The 19,213-nt window shown below is 53.8% G+C and overlaps 1 protein-coding gene across 1 annotated transcript in view; it reads left to right on the top strand.

Annotated features, from left to right (window-relative positions):
• The window catches only part of B4GALT5 (beta-1,4-galactosyltransferase 5), a gene marked incomplete at its 5' end in the record, with an annotated part of 36,824 nt that extends 19,253 nt beyond the window's left edge, over window positions 1-17,571 (top strand). The window contains 8 exons of the mRNA XM_082491242.1: window positions 6,561-6,695; window positions 11,090-11,203; window positions 12,055-12,179; window positions 12,860-12,976; window positions 13,795-13,982; window positions 14,206-14,328; window positions 14,813-14,914; window positions 17,202-17,571. Of these exons, the coding sequence (XP_082347368.1) occupies window positions 6,561-6,695; window positions 11,090-11,203; window positions 12,055-12,179; window positions 12,860-12,976; window positions 13,795-13,982; window positions 14,206-14,328; window positions 14,813-14,914; window positions 17,202-17,349 (1,052 nt within the window). The 3' untranslated portion in view covers window positions 17,350-17,571. The remainder of the gene's footprint in view (window positions 1-6,560; window positions 6,696-11,089; window positions 11,204-12,054; window positions 12,180-12,859; window positions 12,977-13,794; window positions 13,983-14,205; window positions 14,329-14,812; window positions 14,915-17,201) is intronic.
• Between the last annotated feature and the right edge of the window lie 1,642 nt (window positions 17,572-19,213).

The following is a 19,213-nucleotide window of genomic DNA, read 5'->3' as shown; positions in this document are numbered from 1 at the left end:
GTGCCCACAAGTGCCCAGCGAGCGCTGTGCTTTTATGCTCGGCGTGCAGAGAAATCTGCTGGCAGCTGATGCTCTTTTTCTCCTTGGAAGCGTTTGCGCTGACCCTGGCGAAGGGAGGCGAGATGGGGGGGCAGGCTGGCCATAGATGGGGAGAGCGCCCGTTGCCGCAAAGAGGGAGGGATGGAAAATAAACAGGAGATGCAGTCATGTGCAATTGCATCTCCTGAACTGCAATTAAAGTAGGAGAGTCTGAATCTCGCTAGGAAAGGTAATATTTAACTTGGGCAAATGCTTGTTATGCTCCATGCTCCAGCCGGCGTATGTCGCTACGCCCTTCCTCGCAGAGAGGCATTGCAGCGGCGCCCGGGAGTTGAGCTGCTCCTGGGATTTGCAAAGCTCTGTGATTTTTTTTTTTTTTTTTTTTTTTTTTTACAGCCATCCTCGGTGTTACCGCCCTGGTGCGGGGTAAACTGTGTCCTCTGGGTTCCCCACCCGCGGCATGGCCTGCCTGCGGCCGGTACTGTGCATGCCGGCGCTGGGCTGCTCGCTGCCCCGCTGGGGGTGACGGTGACCTGGGGCTCGGTCCCACCGCCAGCCCTGGCTGCTGCCGGGGTGCAGGGCTCCTTCCATGGGTGCTTCGGGGCTGCAAATGCTCTGTGCGTTCCCTCGGCCTTCCGAGTTTTCCCATGTGTGCAGAGCGCTCCTGCTCCTCTTGCTGGATATCCTAAAATTGGTGCAGTGTTTTTCAAAGTGAGTTGCACTAACGCCTTAGCTCAGTCAGCTGTGGGATTGCAGCTGAAAGTTGCCATCTTAAAGCGTACATTAAAAATTTAGAGACTATTAGAATAATCTGAATTTTCTCCCCCTTGCTGAAGCCTCCCCGGGGCCGTCTTTCACCTAGGCGGTTCAGATGCAAATACCCCATATTTGGGTTTTGGTAGAGCATCACTGCATTCTCCTGTCTTCCCTGCTTGCTTCGCGCACGTGCGGGATGCGAACTTGCCAATTTTGGGGATGGGTGATTTGTAATTATCAGCTCAGTGCTGCTGCTGCACTGTTAATTCTTAGACCACTTAACGTCTCAAATTATTCCTTCCTGTGCTATTTATAGGCCCAGGGCTAAGTAACAGTGACGGCATTAATATTAAATTCCCTAAAACTAATAGGAACCTCTTATTTAATTGTTCTGGCATTGTACGTTTGGGGAATACAGTGCCACTGGAAGGCTAATAGAGACAGAGGTCTCATGGTGTATTACTGATAGGATGCTGCTAAATTTCCTAGTTAGATTGTTTACGAGTTAAGACTATCATAACTGTCTTATCTGTTCCTTGGAGGCTTAGTTTGATCAAACCCCTTTGTATTGCTCATGCTAATGGAGCTGAATTGATGCCGAGGATCTGCTGGGAGAGCTTAACAAAAGGCTTAACGTAGACGTGACTGCTGGTTTCTGCTGTCTCTGGGCCCCGTGGGAGGTGTTTGCAGCGGGCAGGACCTCCCAGCCCTGGCAGGGCGCTGGGGGTGACCTGAGCACCCATCCCCGCTGCCTGCGGGACCCCCCCGTCCCCCGCCTTCCAGAGCCTCCATTGCATCTCCCATGTGCAAGCGTCCCGCGAGCGCCGCTGGGCCTTTCGGCTGTCTGGCGAAGCGATTTGCTCAGCGGGAGTTTCCCCGCTGGTACGTTGATTTCTGGCTGTGTTGGCGGGGCCGCGTGCTCCCGGGGCAGGGCAGGGGCTCGCGGTGGCTGCCCCCGCCGGGACGGGGCCCAGCTGCTCCGGCGCCCCGGCTGCCGGCGGGAGAAGGCGGCGCGTTGCGCTGAGACCGTCGCAAACTCGCCAAACAGCCCCTTTGCGCTTCTGCAGCGCTGATGGACTAATGAACTGGGAAAAACGCTGAATGTGACAGAAAGCCCTAAATCTCAAAGGAGAGGAAGACCCGCTCCTTCCTCAGGAAAGCCTGGCCGCCGTGCTGGGCGCCGATACCGCTGCGGGCGTGCGGGGCTGCCGTGGGCCGCCTGGCCCCTCTTCCTGACCCCAGCGGCTGTCTGTCCCGGCATGGGGCTTGGGGTGCCGCACCATCCCCCGTGCCGGGGGATGCTGGAGGAAGGTCCTTTCCGCAGGTGGCGGAAGTGTGTTGGGGTCAGGAGCGAGATGTGTCAGGTCTGTCCCCTTCCTGTGCTGGTGGCTGGCGTGGGTCACACTCAGACCTCTTCCGAATCAACTCCCGAGCTGCAAATTACCCTGCTGCCTCCTCTAGTACATATCATCACGGTGAAATTAATTTTCCATGAGAGAGTCAGCTGTTTCTTGATTAGAAGTGCTCCAAAAATACCAACAGAGAAATGATTACAGGAAGCCTTCAATGCTCATTTGTATAATTGGACTTTACCTCCCTGGTCGTAGCTGTTGCAGCCACCCCTGGCTTGGACGAGCACTTGCCCTCCCTGTTGCTGGTGAGCGGGAGGTCGGGGCGCAGCATCCCGAGGGGCGCAGCCACGTGCCTCTGCTCCAGCTGGTGGCAAGCTGTAGGTCCGATATCGTGGTTTCCACGTGTTTAAATCCCAGCGGGGTTGACTTGTCCTTTAATGAACTAACAAGAATTACGTTAAGGCAGCCATGTGGGCAAATGGATTCTTAAATTTTGCTTGTTTTCTGTGTGGGTAGTAAGGGTCTGTTGGAAATTTGTAGGAAAAGGGGCGTCTTCCCCTCTTCTCCCCTTCCACGATAGCAGCTAAAATCCCTCTCCTGTCCTTGCCCTGCTGCTCAGCGGCCGTAGCCGGGCTGTTATCACTGCGTGTGTGTGGTCTGAAGTGCTGTGTGCTCAAATGGAATAAAGGCAGAAGGCCAATGTAATTTTCGAGATCATCCTATGTGATTAGATTAGCAATATCTCGCAACACGGAGAATTGTTTTCTGGCTGAACTCCGGTTCAGGCCGAGCGCATGTCTCCTTCCCGCGCTGGCGGTGGCTCCGGCACTATGGCTCTGGGAAATGCCGCCTCTTAGGTACAGGGGCCCTGGGCTCTGGAGGGTCAGCCAAGTCAGGCTTAATAAATTTAAAACGTGGCAAATTTGCTCATCAAAAGCAAAGGAAAGAGTGAGATTTGAGTTCGGTATAGTCATTCCCAAATGTTGATGCAGACCCAGCCGTGACCACGGCGGCCCCACGGAGCTAATCTAAGCACTGTGTGGGTATGGGGAGTGAAATGTTTTCAGTAATGTGTTTTAAATCCAATTTTCTGACCTGAATGAATTGCATGTTCTGGATAAGTGTGGGGTTTGTGAAGCTTATCTCATGGTGGGTGGTTTTGGGTGCAGGAGAAGGGGCTGTCGCCCCTGGGTTGGGATCGGTATGATCGTGGGGGGATCTTGGTGTTGGGTGTGTGGCATGTTGAGGGCAGCACTTGTCCGTGGCCAGGTATCTCCTTAATCGTCCCAGTAAAGGGGTTAATATGTGAAAAGGCAACTGCTGCCTTAAACAAAGCTGGTGTTGTTTGTGCTCGCGCTCCCCTGGGATGGTGGCTGCTGTGACAGTCTGTTCAGGATTCCCACTGCTGCTCGGAGCGAGTCCGACCCAGCAAGCCCTGTCATGTGGCTGTGCCGAGGCTGGGCTCCGTCTGCCCGCCGAGGCACCGGGGAACAAACGGCGCTTTCACTGCGCCCGGCAAACCTCCCTCTTCCTTAAATGAAGCAGGGGCTGGATGCTGATTTGTGTCTCTCCTGTTCTTTCACGCTTCGCCAAACCTGGCTCCGCTTTATCCGGCGAGTAGAAGGCATAACGAAGTAGAAAGCTAAATTGCTTGTTCGGCATCAGCGAGTTGTGCCTCGCCGCTGACTCAAACTCCACGCAAGCTGGAAGGTGCAAGCTCGCTGCCCCCCTTTCCCTTATCAACAGCCTGGTCCTGATAAACATCTCAGCTCGAGTGGCCCCGCTCTGTGCAGAGGAGAGGAGCTCTGCCCTGGCTCTTGATGAGCCTCTTGGGCTTTTGGAAAGGGAGCTGGGCAGTCTCTAACCCTCGCTGTCTGCTGATGGCCAAGGTGAGGCTGTGTGGTGCCGCTCTCCCTTAGGAGTCCGCGCTCTGCTCTGCTGTGCTTGCTTGGCTTGGGAGGATGCTCTTCCCGTCGCTGGACGTGTTGGTTTGTGCTGGCTCCTGGTAGGGCCTCCCAGTGCTCCTGGCCACAGCTCGGGGTGGATGCTCTCATTGGGGCAAGATGTTATAAACGTGTCCTCTGGAGCTGTGTGCCCCAAGCATCAGCCCTCAGTATGTCACCTTTCCAACCGAGGCAGAGCTGCGATGTGATGTGAAGAAGTTGCCCAACTTCCACATCTTGTGGTGGTTACCTGGGAGACCTGTCCTCTGCCTGGCCTGGGTGGGCAGGTTGGGCTGGAGCTGCCCTAGACCCCAGGGCCATGCCAGCCCCATCGCATCGATCGCTTATTCACCACTAACCCCTAAATAGCTCATTACCATGAACTCTCTCTCTCTCTCCTCCCCTCCCCCCCCCAAAAAAGATCTCCCATTTCCCTGAGTCCCGGCTGGCAGCTGCCCCTGGTGACTCTGGGGCTGTGTCAGGGAGGGATGCTGGTGCTGGACCACTGGTGCTGGGAGGTGATGCGGTTTCACACTGAGCTCCCAGCAGGAGATGGGTCCTAGTGCAAGTGTATGAAGGTTTTAGGGCTGGGTGTGAGCCTTTGCGTGGGGAATTTCAGCTACATTTGTTTCTGGCCTGTGGTGCCCCATCAAAATGCCAGCTTTTCCTGGAGCCTTATCCCCCGGGGGTCCGGGAGCGAGTCCCCCGTCTTTCCGAGCCGGGAGCAGCCCTCCTGCCTCGCACCGTCACTCCAACAGGAGTGTCTTGCCAAGAAACCGCACCAGTTTATTTTATAGCTGTCACAGCTGACCTGGCGGTTTCTCTGGGTTGCAGAACTGGCCCCGGAAGAGGCGGGTGAGCGGAGACGGCTTTGGTGCAGCTTTGGCTGAGGCAGCCCCTGCTCGTTGTCAGCGTAACCGCTGGCTCCGGGCACCATCACTGGCTCCACCAGGAAGGGTACCCGTATGGGAAGGGAGGGGCTGGAAACGGGCACTCCGAGTGGCATCGCAAGCCATTTGGTTGCCCGGCACTCAACGCAGCCGACCCCCTTCTTGCTGAAAATCTGGGGATTCCTCATGGCTTGGAGACGGGCATGGCGTGGGGGGCTCCGGGCATGGCGTGGGGCTCCGCTGCCCTTTCGGATATTTACTTAGCTGTGTGAAAACAAAATACAGTTGGGATTGGGAAGCGCACCCGGGCAGCCTTTCTGGAGGCTGCCTCGGTCTGCGGGTGCGGATGGGAACGCAGGGCAGTGCGTCAGCGTGGGGGCCGGTGTTTGGGGGCACCCTTGCTCTCCGACAGTGGTGCTGCCTCCCGGGTGCCTTATCTAATCGGCATTCCCGGTGATTCCAGCGATGACCGTACCTTCCTGGCACTGGCAGCTGCTGGTTCCCGGGTATTACAGCCGGTGATACGCCTGCTGTAGGAATGACCTGTCTGTCACGCGTATTTCCTGGTGACATTTCACCATTTCTGCCCTCCTCTTTGCAGGGTCTCTGTTGTTTCCTTGGCCCAGTGCCCTCTTCATCCCTCCTGGAGTGTCTCTTGACCCGTTTTATTAATTACCAGTGCAGAATTGCCCCTCTAGTTCTCCCCTATTTTCAAATCAAGATTTGTTTTTTTTCCCCTTTCATTCTTAAGACAAAAAGTCACTGGGGGGGGGGGGGGGGGGGGATGGACACGATGGCACGGTGATGCTGGTGAGAGGTGCACGGTGGCCGTCCTGCCATCCCTGTGGGTGGCCGTCCTGCCATCCCTGCGGGCGCTGCTGGTGATGCAGGGCTGTGCTGGCGGCTGTTTGCTTTGGGGCCCGTCCCTGCCGGCGCCGGGTGTCAGCTTCGACTGAAACCCAAGCTCTGCCGGAGCCGTGCCAGGGCACGGGGGCAGCGGGATAGGAGGGGGGGGGGGGGGGGGGGGGGGGGGGGAGAGAAACCTGGCTGGGGGGAGACGGCCCCGGGAACGGCCGGGGCTTGTGCTGTAGAGTGCTGCCTGGACCCCTGGTGGGCGCGGAGACGGGCGGTGGGATGGTTTTTGTGGTGCCCGGTGAGGTACCTCTGCCAAGCAAGCGTCAGCCCTTGGTGCTGCCCTTCCGCAGGCGTGCAGCTTAGTGTCCTGTTATAATGCCATTTCCTAATTAAACCTCCCAACTTAGGCAGCAAAAGGTACCGTTGTTTAAGCTGCAGCGCTGCATCACAGTCTGCGTTGTCAGGTCCAGCCCGGTACGTTCCCCTTGTTCACCAGCCGCGTTTCCGAACGTGCCGTACGCCTCCGCTTCCCAACTCTGTGTCCTTTCCAGCTCCCGTTGGGCAACCGAGGCACGTGCGATCCGGGGATCCTCCTGGCAGGAGGGAGCTGAAACCCAGCAGAGGGCTGGGAATGGTTCCAAAAGACTCCTGTTTCTCTTTCCTACAAAAGCTGATGCTCATGGAAATATTCCTTTTTTTTTTTTTTCCCTTCCTCTCCCTTGCAGTGAACACCTACCTCTTCATGATGCAAGCCCAAGGCATCATGATTCGTGAAAACATGCGAACAATAGGAGCTCAGGTGTACGAGCAGGTGGTCCGCAGTGCCTATGCCAAGAGGAACAGCAGCGTGAATGACTCAGGTATGTATTGAATAATTGTCATTTTGATCAAAGGTTCCATTTCCATTGGAAATCGAGCTGACCTGAACCACTTTTGCTTAAAGGAGTTAACTTACGCTGGTAAATGCAGGGTGAGAACTTTGATTAATTGGCTTCTTGTTTTATTTTTTATATATATATAAAAATATATAATGCATATAACATAAAAATACATATTATATATAGAATTATTGTATATAAGGAGACTATATATAAAAATTATATTACTTTTTTTATATATATATATAATTCTAATGCTTCTAACTTGTATAAGGGGTAGAAATCTTGAAAGGTCTCAAATGATGGGATGTTGAGCCGAAAACCTCTTTGCTTTCCAGGAATTAAACTTGTTAGCTTCAACCAGTCTGAGGGTAAACACTTTCAAATTCAGTGCGAGGATCGGGTTTCATATTTAAAAAATAACTCCCCAGTGGCACGCGTGCGCAGAGCGCCGGCTCCGTGCACGTGGAGCAGCCTGTGCTCATAAGCTTCCCTCTTCCCATGCAAGGATGAACCGAGGTGACTTGGCTGGAGATCTGCCACAAATAATATATTGAACTTTGGGCAGAATACAGGGAGTGGCGTCGCAGGCTCCCGCTCCCACCCCCACCCAGGCTGTTCGTCGGCTATAATATAAAGCTGATAACAGGGTTACAAGTTTTGGTGTAAACACGGTACAACACAGCATAAATGCACACGGCTGTGTGTAAGCCGGGGTGAGGCATTGCCTTCGGGCTGGTGTGATGCCGAGCGTGTACCTTCCCTGCTGACATGACACGCTGGTGTGGTTGGCATCAGGCTGCAGCGGTGCCGTGGAGCTCAGCTCCTCCGCTGCGAGGGTTCATCGGCCGGGGGTGATAAGAGTTTTACAAGGCAAGATTATTTCCTTATCAATAAAACATGGAAGCCGTGTCCTTGCTGCCCAGCCCGCTGAGGGGCTGGTGGTGCGGCCGCCGGTTCGGCTGTACTCTGACCAGGGATGGGCACGGGAGGGGAATTATCAACTTGCGCAAGAGATTGACACCCCAGGTCAGCTCCTCTCCCTGCCAAAGCTGGCCGGGGCTGCCAGCCTGAGCTATTTTTAAGGCTGGAAACATCAAGTAACGCAGACGCAGAGTGAGGAAGTAGCTGATCCCCTGAGGGGAGGAGGGTTAGATGCTCCACTGCTGCGGTGACAGTGACGAGAGTCCTCGGGGGCTGGCCCTCGGGGCTCCGAGCCCTCCAAAACTCTGCTGTGTGCTCCTGCTGCCTGCAGCAGGCAGGGGAATGGTTACCACATTAGCATCAGCGATGCTGGTACTGCTGCTACTGAAACTACTGGCTTTGCTCGGGCCTCATATCCATCCCAGCTCCGCAGGCACGGGCTGATACCCTCCTGCCCCGAGAGCTCCGGCTGCGAGGATGGTTTTAACGTATACAAGTGCTACGCACCGTCCTTGGGTGACCTTCCCTGGCAGGCAGGTCAAAGCAGACGCATGACGGATGGCAGTGACATCTGGAAGGCACGTGGCGCCGTGGCCACAAGGATTATATTAGCACTGGGATCAGTATCTTCCCTTCCCGACTTTGTTTTTGGGCACCTCCGTGGGATCTGGGTGGGCAGCACTCCCTGGTTAGCGCGTCCTCCCCACGCCGCTGCGGGCAGTGTGACGGCCGAGAGAGCAAACCCCTTCGGTGTGGCTGCAGGGAGGGACCCAGCAAAGGCCTTGACTGTCCCCATCATGACTCGGAGCCACTGGGAGCAGCTCCTGGGCTCTCCTGTCCCTGTCCTACCCTGCAGGCAGCAGCAGGTGTCGTATCCCTGTGCATCCCTGCATCCCTTCCCCTCTTCCCAGGAGAGGCGTGCGAAGCAGGGGCGGGGATGCTGCTGCCGGGGGTGGCACAGGTCACAAACCGATTTGGGCCGTAGAAGACCCTGTGGTCCCTCTCTGGTTGCTCCCGCTCCAGCTGCATGGGAGCGCTGGGAAGCAGGAGGCTGCAAATGCTTTCTGAGCTGTGACCTCTCCCGCACATCACGGGTGTCCCAGCGAGGGGCTGGGTGGGGGGAGCAGTGCTTTGTGAAGCGCTGCCTTGTGCTGGGACCTGGGGCTTTAATTTCTGGGCAGGTTCCTTAAAAATGCAATATCCCACCCTGAATGGCAACGAAGGTGACCAAGCACAGGGTGACCTGCTGCAAGCGCAGTGTGCTTGTCCCCACCCGTCTGCATTTATTCTTTCCCCTTAGCTTTTTTTTTCCTCTTGTATTAAAATGAGGAAGTAACTTATAACTTTTTCAGCATTTGCTAATAGGTGCGATAATAGGTTTCCTGTTCGGTGAGCCGAGAGGGGTCCCTTCTGTGCTTCTGCAAGCAAAAAGGCGGCCCTTCCTGCAAAAAAAGGGGAGTTGAGCTTCACCATGCGTTGTCAGCTGGACTAAGTACTGAGAGCGTGCCCTGGTGATAGGATTTTAATGGGAATTTGGTTATTAAAATTTAGAGCAGTATCAAGCACCCAGAATAGTATCTATCATACTTTAAAAGCTCTTAGGTTCTGTTTACAAATCCATCTTGAGTCTGAGATAGTTTGGGTACCACTTATTTGAACGGAGAAACAGAATTAATGATACGATGGCAGGTACTAGCACAATAAAGCAAGCTGAAATATCAGGGCAGCAATGACTTGTCCTAATTGATTTCAATGAAAGATTCTTGACCTTGTGGGTAAAGGCTTTGCTTTAAAAGATTAAATTGTCACTAGATTATTTTTTCTTGATATATCATTAATGTGGTTATTAGATGCAGCCGTTCTGCTATGGAGAATGTACTGTGCTTATGCAATTACTTAAATGTCCCTATCCTTAAATATGACTTCAGTTCTTAACTCTTAATCTTAGCCAATTCATTCACTTCACTAGACTGTAATTCTGGGTTTATTAAATTGCTCTCAGGATAAAAACCTTTTTGCTATCAATATGTTCTTGAAACTAAATGTATGCTTCATTTGAAAGGTTATAGCTGCTGGTTTAAAAAAAAAATCTGAATTTCACACTGGGTTCAGTAAAATAACTTAAAAATCTGGTTATCTACTGTAAATCGCCTGTTTGCTGATGGATCACTCGCAGCCTTTGTGCCCAAGGCTTTGCAGAGCTGCTTGGACAGCTCTCAGGGGGTGGCAGGGGAACACTAGACTTTTTTTTTCCTCTCTGGGTGCCTGAACACCAGCTCGTTTGTACTGTGCTCCTGAGAAACCGGGGCTGCTCTTGCATGGAATCAGCATGCTGGATGTCAGCCCCATCGCGTGCTTCTGCGGCCAGCTGCTGCAGGAATGCCTGTGCAGGGTAAGGTAGTTGGAAAGGATGAGACCTTGTCCTGGTAGGTCCGGGGACTGTCTGTGATGGGACTGGGTGGCTCAGCCCTAATTGGCCGCTCTGCAGGACCTCTGTGGGGTGTAAGGTCGGTGCTGGTGCCCTGGGTGCTGTGGGACCAAAAGGCCAACCCTCGGCGAAGCATCTGATGCTCAGAGAAAGCGGAGAGGCAGCACCCTCCTGCAGCAGCTCGTGCCTTCCTGCAGGCAGGGAATTTTTTCTAGTGCCTAAAATAAAAGTCATGCTTGGCTAAAGATGCCTTATGCAAAGCTGGTGACTTTACTGTAGAAAGCAGAAGTTCACGGTTGCATAAACCCCACCTTAAGACGTCTACAGGTGTAACAGGCTGGAGGGGTTTTGCCCGGCAGGTACAAGGATGCGGGGGAGCAGCGGGGCTGGAGGAGTGCGCGGTGCCGGGCACTGCCGTGAGTGCTGGGGCACGGGGGCTCCTCTGCTCTTGCACGATGCAAACCGGAGGAAAGGCTGTGTGTAACATGATAGTCTTTATTGATCCTTTGAGGAGGACACGAGGCAGGGGTTCCCTGTGCAGGCTGCTGCGCTGACAGCCCTCGCCAGCATTGGGACCTGCCTGGGGACTTTGCTGTCTGCACCCCTTAGGAACGGACCGGCTGGAGGAGCCCGTCTCCCTCCCTGTGCCACGGGCTTTCAGGGACAAGGTGATAAGTAGCTTTTCCTTTCAAGGGCCATGTGCTCCTTTGCTTTGAGCTGTTTGTAATACCTCAAGGTGACACTCAAAATTCTTCCTTTGCCCAGAAAACATGAAGTTTCTTTGGTGAGGTGTTGTCTAAGGCAGCTGGGGCTTCTGCAGCCACCTGCCCCGCGGTGGGGATGAGCACCCAGCTGGGTTGCGAGTCTAGAGCTCCTGCTGCATGGGGACACCCCCATGACATTGGGGACATCCTCAGCCATGGGTGGCTTTGGAGCCTGCTCACAGTGGCACGGGGAGTTGGCTGGAAATAAAAGACCTGCAGCTCAAGTGTAAAATTTTTCTTTTTTTTTTTTTATTCCCCAGATTATCCTCTTGATCTGAACCACAACGACACCTTTCTGCAAGCCACAACGTTTCTGCCTGAAGACTTCACCTACTTCCCCAACCACACCTGTCCCGAGAGGCTCCCTTCTATGAGTGAGTAGCATCCCGGCGGCCCCACGACCCTCTCCTGCTCCCCGTGGCTTTGGAGGGCACATTGTGGGGTTCCCCGGCTTGCCAGCCTTGCACCTTTCCCCACTGGCACCTGGGGATGAATGGGAGCGCTGTTCGGAGCCTGGTCCCCTCCTGGGAAATCATTGTTGACGCACTCACACGAATTAATCCCTGCTACGTCGGAGGCACGTCTCCCTGCCGAAGCAGGAGCCCATTGCTTGGCAAACACAAACAAAAGAGGGATTGTGCGCTGGGAGCTGGTAAAAAGGCTTGGCCAGCCCTTTTCCAGGGGCAGCGGCAGTGGGGTGGCTCCTTTACCCTTCGGCAGCGCTGCCAATCCCAACCCCGAGCTGTACTGGGTACAGCTGGGCAGGGGCTGGTGCGGGTGACAGGCTGGACCCCCCCAAGGAGAAATGCTTCCACCAAAGCGATATTGCAGTGGAAAATTGGCATTTTTGGGGGTAAAAGTTTCCTAAAAGGGGGGAACTGCTCTCTGCTGAGATGTGGGGGTTTGTGTCTGCTGGAAACCTGTACAGAGGAGGAGAGGGATGCCCTGGCCAGTGTGGGTCTCTGATGGAGAGCCGCATCCAGCAGCAGCCACAAAGGCCTAACAGAGCCCAGCGGCCGAGGAGATGGAGGTGTTACAAGTCATGCCAGCAGCATTTTGTAATGATTTTTGTCAGTGCCTGGGGAAAAGAAGAGGCTGCCTGCATTCAGTGCTGGGGATAGCGGGCAGGGATGCCGCAGAGCGCTGCCCCGGGCAGGCACCGAGCCGCCCCAGGACCGCAGGGGTTCCTGACCTCCTCTTCTGCTTCTCCCCGCTGTCTCCACAGAGGGCCCCATCGATGTAAATATGAGCGAGATCACGATGGAGGATATCCACCAGTTCTTCTCAAAAGACCCTTCCATCAAGCTGGGAGGCCACTGGAAGCCGAGCGACTGCTTGCCTCGCTGGAAGGTAAGCGGGGAGCTGGGGAGCCCTGTGTCCCTGCTGAGCACAGGGGGATGGAGGGTCATGGGCAGGTGGTGGGAAGACGTTAACAGGAACATCTCTGATGTGCTGCAGCTCCAGAGCGATGAATATAAGGATCTCTGAAGCGTGGGGCTGCAGTGCCGGGGGTGAGCTCCAGGGCTGCTGTAGGGATGCATGAGTCGGCTCGGAGCTTCTGCGGGGACCGCGAAGGCAGGAGCTCCCCTGCCTGCTCCCCAGCTGCTGGGTCTCCTGCTCCTCCCCGTCTGGGGTAGGATGTGACCCAGAGAGGCAAGGTGGCACTGCTGGGGACTCCCATCCCCAGAGGGAGGTGGCTCAGGGCAGTGTGGTGGCAGGGCCTGGCCCCGCTCCTGCTGTCCCCAGCGCTGGGCAGAGGCAGTGGGGCGGGTGTGGGTCTCCCTCCCAACTCCAGGTTATGTTGCTTTGGGGAAATTCAACAATTCCCCCAGAAGTGAATAGGAAAGCCCGGTAGTGGGGGTTGGGAGGGTTTCAGGCTGCTCCAGCCCTACGTGGGAGAGCTGAGACACCATGTTTAGTGCTGCTCCCCCTCCTATAATGCCAGCCAGCCCCACTCCCCTGCCCGGGGGTCGGTCTGCGGCAGGAGCCGCTGGTGCGGTGCAGTAAGAGCCGTGTCCTCTCCTCCTCAGGTGGCGATCCTGATCCCGTTCCGCAATCGATATGAGCATCTTCCCGTCCTTTTCAGACACCTTATTCCCATGCTGCAGCGGCAACGTTTACAGTTCGCCTTCTACGTTGTGGAACAAGTGAGTGAGCCCAGGGGCCGTCGGGGCGGCAGCCGCGGGGACACGGATGTGCTTCGCTAGAAATAGGTCTGCTGGAGCTGCGAGCATAGCTCTGCGCCATGTCCCGAGGCATTTACCTATCAGATCGCGTCACTTAAAGGTTTGGGGTTCATGTTGCGGTGTTTTAAGTTGTCCCATTTTGCATGAAAGTGGCACAGCTGAGAGGTGTGCCCAAAAATGATGGCTTGTATTTAAAAAACAAAGTAGAGAATTCAGTTCTTTAAAAAATACTATACTAGAGGAGATATTTTAAAGAAAGACAACTTTGAACCAGGTATTTGCAGTTTAAATAATGCTGCGTTGTTTTTCTGTAACTCTGTAGTAGTTCTGGGGAGCATCCCCTAGGCACAGGAATGGCCTGACCAGGTTATATGTTTCTTGTCTGGACGGTATCTAGAAGACTTCCATGCCTGTAAAACATAAGACTGTCATTTGATGTGTACGTGAACCTGTCACTTAAGCTACCTGGCTTCATCCATTTAGTACATGTACCTCCGTATTTAGCTCATCTTAAAAAGATTGATCAAAATTGGGGTTTTTGTTCAAATGTCTGAGTAGTAAGACTTTAGCATCTTTACTTTTGCTCTTGCACAGTAAATTGAATATTTAAGTCTTGGTTGATCTCACTAGTCTGTCTGTTCCGATACATCATTTCCTTTTGTGGCACTGATGTGGGAGCTGGTTGCCGTCCGCGGTGTTCTAGTCAGGGCTGAGAATGCAGATGCGGAGCACGGACTGCACGGGGCTCCCCTTGAGAGGGAACTCTCTCTCTCCCCTAGGCTGGAAACCAACCCTTTAACCGTGCCATGCTCTTCAATGTTGGCTTTCGGGAAGCAATGAAGGACTTGGACTGGGACTGTCTCATCTTTCACGATGTGGACCACATACCAGAGAATGACCGTAACTATTACGGGTGCGGACAGATGCCGAGGCACTTTGCAGCCAAGCTGGATAAGTACATGTATCTGTAAGCACTGTTCTTCCTCTGCACCACCATAATAGCTAAGGAGCCAGCGTTAGATGTTATTTTCTTTAAAAGGCAGAAGATGAATCTCTGCTTCCCGTGTTTTGTGCAAAGTAAACACGAGAGGGGAATAGAAGAAAGCATCCTCGCAGCTCAGGCTTTCCCCTTGCAAACGGGAGAGCGCAGTGCTGACGGGCTCTGCCCTAACCCCTTCTCTCCCGTGTAGGCTCCCTTACAACGAGTTCTTTGGTGGGGTGAGCGGCCTGACTGTCGAGCAGTTTCGGAAGATCAACGGTTTCCCTAACGCCTTCTGGGGCTGGGGTGGCGAAGATGACGACCTCTGGAACAGGTACGGGCTTGGCTCAGCTGGCGTCCCTGAACTCCGCTTCTGACGGCGGTTCTGCGAGCCGAGCCTCCCCCGCGCTGCGGGGGGAAGCGTGCTCACCTCTGCCGTCGGCGCTGGGCTCGGCTGCTCCCGCTTCACCTGGCTGCGATGGCTCGGTGGGAACGGGGGCCGCTCCAGCCTGCGCAGGCAGTGGGTGGGAAGCAAACAGAGAAGTGCTGGTTGGGAGGTTATTGGCTCTGCGTGCGATATCCCACACTGCGGAGCTCAAACTGACCTCGGCTGAGCTGAAGCCTGGAGGTGCCGAGCGCTGTGTGACCTGCCCAGGCTGGAGCGGGGAGGTTTGCATAGCTTATCCGCTGGCTGGAACGGCAAAGCTGCTCAAAGAGCCCCAAGTGCACTGTGCTCTCCCGGCAAGTGCTGGTGGCACAGCAAATACAACAGTTGACTCTTAATTTTTTTTATTTTATTTCTTCCCTTTCTAATGCAGAGTGCAGTATGCAGGCTACTCGGTGACTCGACCAGAAGGAGACACAGGGAAATATAAATCAATTCCCCACCATCATCGGGGAGAAGTGCAGTTCCTAGGAAGGCAAGTGAATTTATATGGGGTTTTGTTGTTTTGTGTTGGTTGTTTTTTTTTTAAGGATCCCAAAGCCCTTCAGTAAGTATGCTGTGTACCAGGCTCCACGCAGCTGTTTGAGGGCAGTAACAACCTTAGCTCAGGAAGGAAACTAACTGCAGGGAATAAAGGAGGCAGAGCACTGTCTGGCTTCCTCCGTCCCTACGGTTTATACTCTCCATCCCTTGCTTTGTGGCTGTAGCTGCTTGGATACCGTCCAAAAGAGGGGGTTGTCAGCACGGCAGCCTGATGGCAGGCTGGGGGCCTGTCCTGCGTCTCGAGGGGGATGTTCCTACAGGGGTGGCTAATGCCAGATGTCAGAGACACTTCTGTGTTTCTAGAAGAGCCTGATGTAAGTGTTGAAGGAGGCATTGCTCAGCCTGCAGAAGGCAGGGAGCGGGGGCTCTCCGGGAGTGTGGCTGCTGAAGCATCAGGTGTCCCTGGGAACACCGGCAGAGTCCACAGCAGCGCCCTGGGTCTGCGCTACGAAGGCAGCTGCTGTTGCAGAAGCAACGTTCTCCTGCAGTGTTGTTATTTGGTAGTGGACATCTTGTCTGTCTTCTCAAAAAGCTAAATTCTCCCTGGAGCTTTCCGGGGGGACTCCATCCCCTTCCTCCGGGAGCCAGGGTTGTTTCAGGGAGTACGAGGGTCGGTCAAATGGCTGCTTTTGCCAGGGGACCGTGGTGGAATTTGAGTCTTCTGAAAACTATGCAACAGAAAACCAGAGAAACAACTTTGTTTTTCACAAACAACTGCAGGAATTAACGCTCGCAGATGACGAGCTGCTGGACAGTGCGAGCTGTGCTCTGCAGAGAGGCTCCTGGCTGCTGCTGGCAGAAGAGGCATCAAGGAGGGTTTATGTTGCAGATACCATTTGAGCTATCTGCCGGTCTCTTCTTACAGAAGACTCATTTTTGGGGGAGTTTCCATTTGAGGTTATGTCGTCTTTAGCCCTAGTTTTCATTTCTCTGTTGAGCAGAATGCAGCCAGTAAGAGATGCTTCTCTTGTTTCACTTTTAAAAGAGTAGCTGATTTTGGCTTAAAAACCTGTATTTAGTCAAACCCTTGAAGCGTGGAAGGCTGGGAGTGCAGTGGGATTGCGCTCTTGTTCCTAACGCTCCCTGGTCTTCTGCTGGCCCCAGCCAGGAGCCCTCCTTCGATGTCAGGAGCGGCTGTGGGTCAGTGCTGCGGGAGGGGGGATCTGCGGTGAGGATGGGCAAGGCAGCGCTGTGCCCGGTGGGGCGGGTGGCCACGCTGCTGAGCGCTCCCGTACGCACTGCTGCCTCTGGAGCCCCACGCCCAGCCTCAGCGAGGCTTAGCAGTAATTATCCTGTGTCCCGCCTCTGAAATCTCTGCTTCCCTCCGCTCTGCGCTTACCCCCAGGCGAGTACTAACTGCTGCCGTCTGAAAGCCCTGGCGCTTTTCACCGTGGAGAAGGAAAGCGTTCATCAAGACTCTGTGTCCTGCCCGTATCCTGATGCTGTGACCTCTTTGAAGCCAGTTTTGGCGCTTTCATCTTCGCTTTGACCCAGTCTTCCTCTTCTCCTGGCACATCCCTTCCCTGGTGCTTTTTCTGTCCCCAGGTCCCAGCCCAGCTCCCGCTCGCCCTGGTGTTGCCAGACCCCCAGAACATCAGTGTCCTGTCCTGCTGAGATGTTTTTGCTTACTTTTTATTTTTTCCCGCCCACCCTTAGCCCTTGTATCTCATCGTGCTGCCCCTAAATTTGGTTGAGGCTGTTTTTATGCACCAGCTGCAGTTTCCTTCCCCAAACCATCATTCTTCTAGTTTTACTTCCTCGTCCCCCATCCCTCGGGCTAAAACCATTTAGTTCTGCTCTTGCTTGTGGTCCAGTTTTTTAAAAATGAAAAGGACCACATCAGCCATCAACTGCTTTTCTCCGGGATGCTTTGACTGGTGAGGACTCGGCAGGATCCCCCGAGCTCTGCCCCCTCCTGGGAATGGGACCGGCAGGCTTCGGGCAGCAGCGACAGGTTGTTTTGACCGCTGAGTGCCTGCTGGTGGCACAGAGAGCATTTTTCTCGTCGTCAAGCGATGGACTGTCATTTTCTAAAGTTTGGGGTATTTACCAATATAGAAAACGTGATGGTTATCTTTATTAAGGGCTCAGAAATCAGTTGTTTTGTAGCTGCTGCTGGGACTGGCGGTTTTAAGGGTGTTTTAGTAGCATTGGGAGGACTTTGCGGGGCTCTGTGGGATACGTGGAAGTGACTCTGGCCTCTGGTTCTTGCTGCGCAGGTATGCCTTGCTGCGGAAGTCGAAAGAAAGGCAAGCCCTGGACGGCCTCAATAACTTGAACTACTTTCCAAACGTCACGTATGACGCCTTGTATAAGAACATCACTGTTAACCTGACACCGGAGCTGGCTCTGGTGACCGAATATTAAGAGGAGAAAATAACTTTGCTCTGCCCTTCACCAAGAAAGCACCACACTAGACTTTTTTTTCCCAAGGATTATCGAGGACAAGCAACACTTTGTCTAATGAAGGATCACAGTATTTTGGAGAATAAGGCTGAAAGTGCACGCACAAATTGCCCTAGCTGTACCAATCCAGCCCGATACTCGTGCAGCGAGCTCAGCAGTCTATTTCTTTTTTCCGCCACTTGCTTTCTGGGTTTCAGGACAACAGTTCGACCTGCTGCTCTCGTCTCCACATTCCTCCTCCAGCAATCTCTGGCACCAGGACTCGCCTCGGATGCACTTTCTCCTCTGGGAAGTGGCTCAGCTGAGGGACTCTGGCTTCTCGATGGCGAACGTCGGGAGTGATTTGGTCGGCAACTGCCCTGGTGGGAGATCAAACAACTTCTGATACCGTTCTATGTCTGTGCGGTTTTTTAAATGACCTGCTTGAAGTATATACAACAGAATCGCTTCTTAAAGAAGTGTAAGTGTAAATATGCTGTGTAAATTGCCCCTTTTTATTTTTCTCCTATGGCTCAAATCCAAGCTAGAGGTTTACATATGGTCACTCATTTTAGTCCTGAATTCTGTAAACACTTGTTTGTGCATCACTGTACTTGTGCAAGGTGTTCCCTTTCAAGCCAGTGAGACTGCTTGCATGATTTAAGCTGTGCATATGCAGAAAAGTTAGTGGGATAGTGCCCTAAACTTTCCAATGTAGCGGATGAGAAATACAGCTGTGTCATCACTCATTCCAGAAACTACGGGGGTGGCTTTTTCCAGGGAGAGTGAGGAAATGGGAATTTTTACCAAAAAAAAAAAAAACAACCCACCCTTTCTGTCACTTTTGCGACATGATGTGCAAATGAATCCAAAAGCCATACGGAATAAATTCCCTTGCCTGTTGCTGTATATCCCACTGATGGCAAGCGTGAGCTTGGCGGATTGCTCAAGGGCTCGCAGCCACGCTGCTGCGGGAAGCGCGGCCCCCGGTCGGCTGCTGCTCGCCCACATGCCATCCTTGGGATGGGGCAGCTGGGCGCACCGCACCGAGCACGCCCCGGACCGGCAGCACCCTGCCGTCGCTCCGGTAATGTGACGGGATGGTTTGGGAGGTCTCTTTATTTTGTATTTATTGTGTAAATCTAGCGGCGCACTGAAGTGCTGTCCGAGCCAGGTCGTGCGCTTGGTTATCACCATCAGCGCCTGGCAGCGCTTGCACAAGCCCAGCTGGTGGGGCAGGTTGTCGCAGGTTAGTGTGAGTGACAGAAATGAAGGACGTGTGAATCAAGCTCATGGGGAGGAAAAAAAAAAAAAAAATATGAGGACCGGGAACCAGAGAGCTTGGTCTGACGCCCCATCCAAACTGGAGTGCCCCTTCCCTTCTCCCCTCCGCCATCCCCTCCTTCCCCGCGGCCGCTGGGGGCAGGCTGGGCTCCGGGCTCCCCCCCACTGACGCTCAATCCAGTCCGTACACAGCACCGACACAGTCGCTTTTACCGGACCTCTCTGACTTAAAAGTAAATACATTTGGGGTTGCTTTTTAATTTGTATTTATACATAACAACGGTGGGTACTTAACCTCCAAAGTACTTCAACTTTCTTTTTTATTGCGTTGTTTGCCTTCGGTTTCCTTAACTTCTCATGGTTTACATTGTTTTCTCGGTTCCGTGGACGTATGATCCCCATACGCATCTGTTGTGGGTGTGACTGCCCAGGGCATTCCTAACCTGTATCCAGAAAACGTTAGTTTAGAAAACACGAGTTCTTGTTGTGTAGATCTTATCGGCCGGTATGAGAGGACAGCGAGCCTGCCCTTGAAAAGCGCTGATAAGTTTGTAACTTGGGT

Source organism: Vanellus vanellus, assembly GCF_965231255.1.
Source record: "Vanellus vanellus genome assembly, chromosome: 15".
In the NCBI taxonomy this organism is placed as follows: Eukaryota; Metazoa; Chordata; class Aves; order Charadriiformes; family Charadriidae; genus Vanellus; species Vanellus vanellus.
The sequence above is the reverse complement of the archived record's forward strand: the minus strand, read 5'-3'. Positions and strand labels throughout refer to the sequence as shown.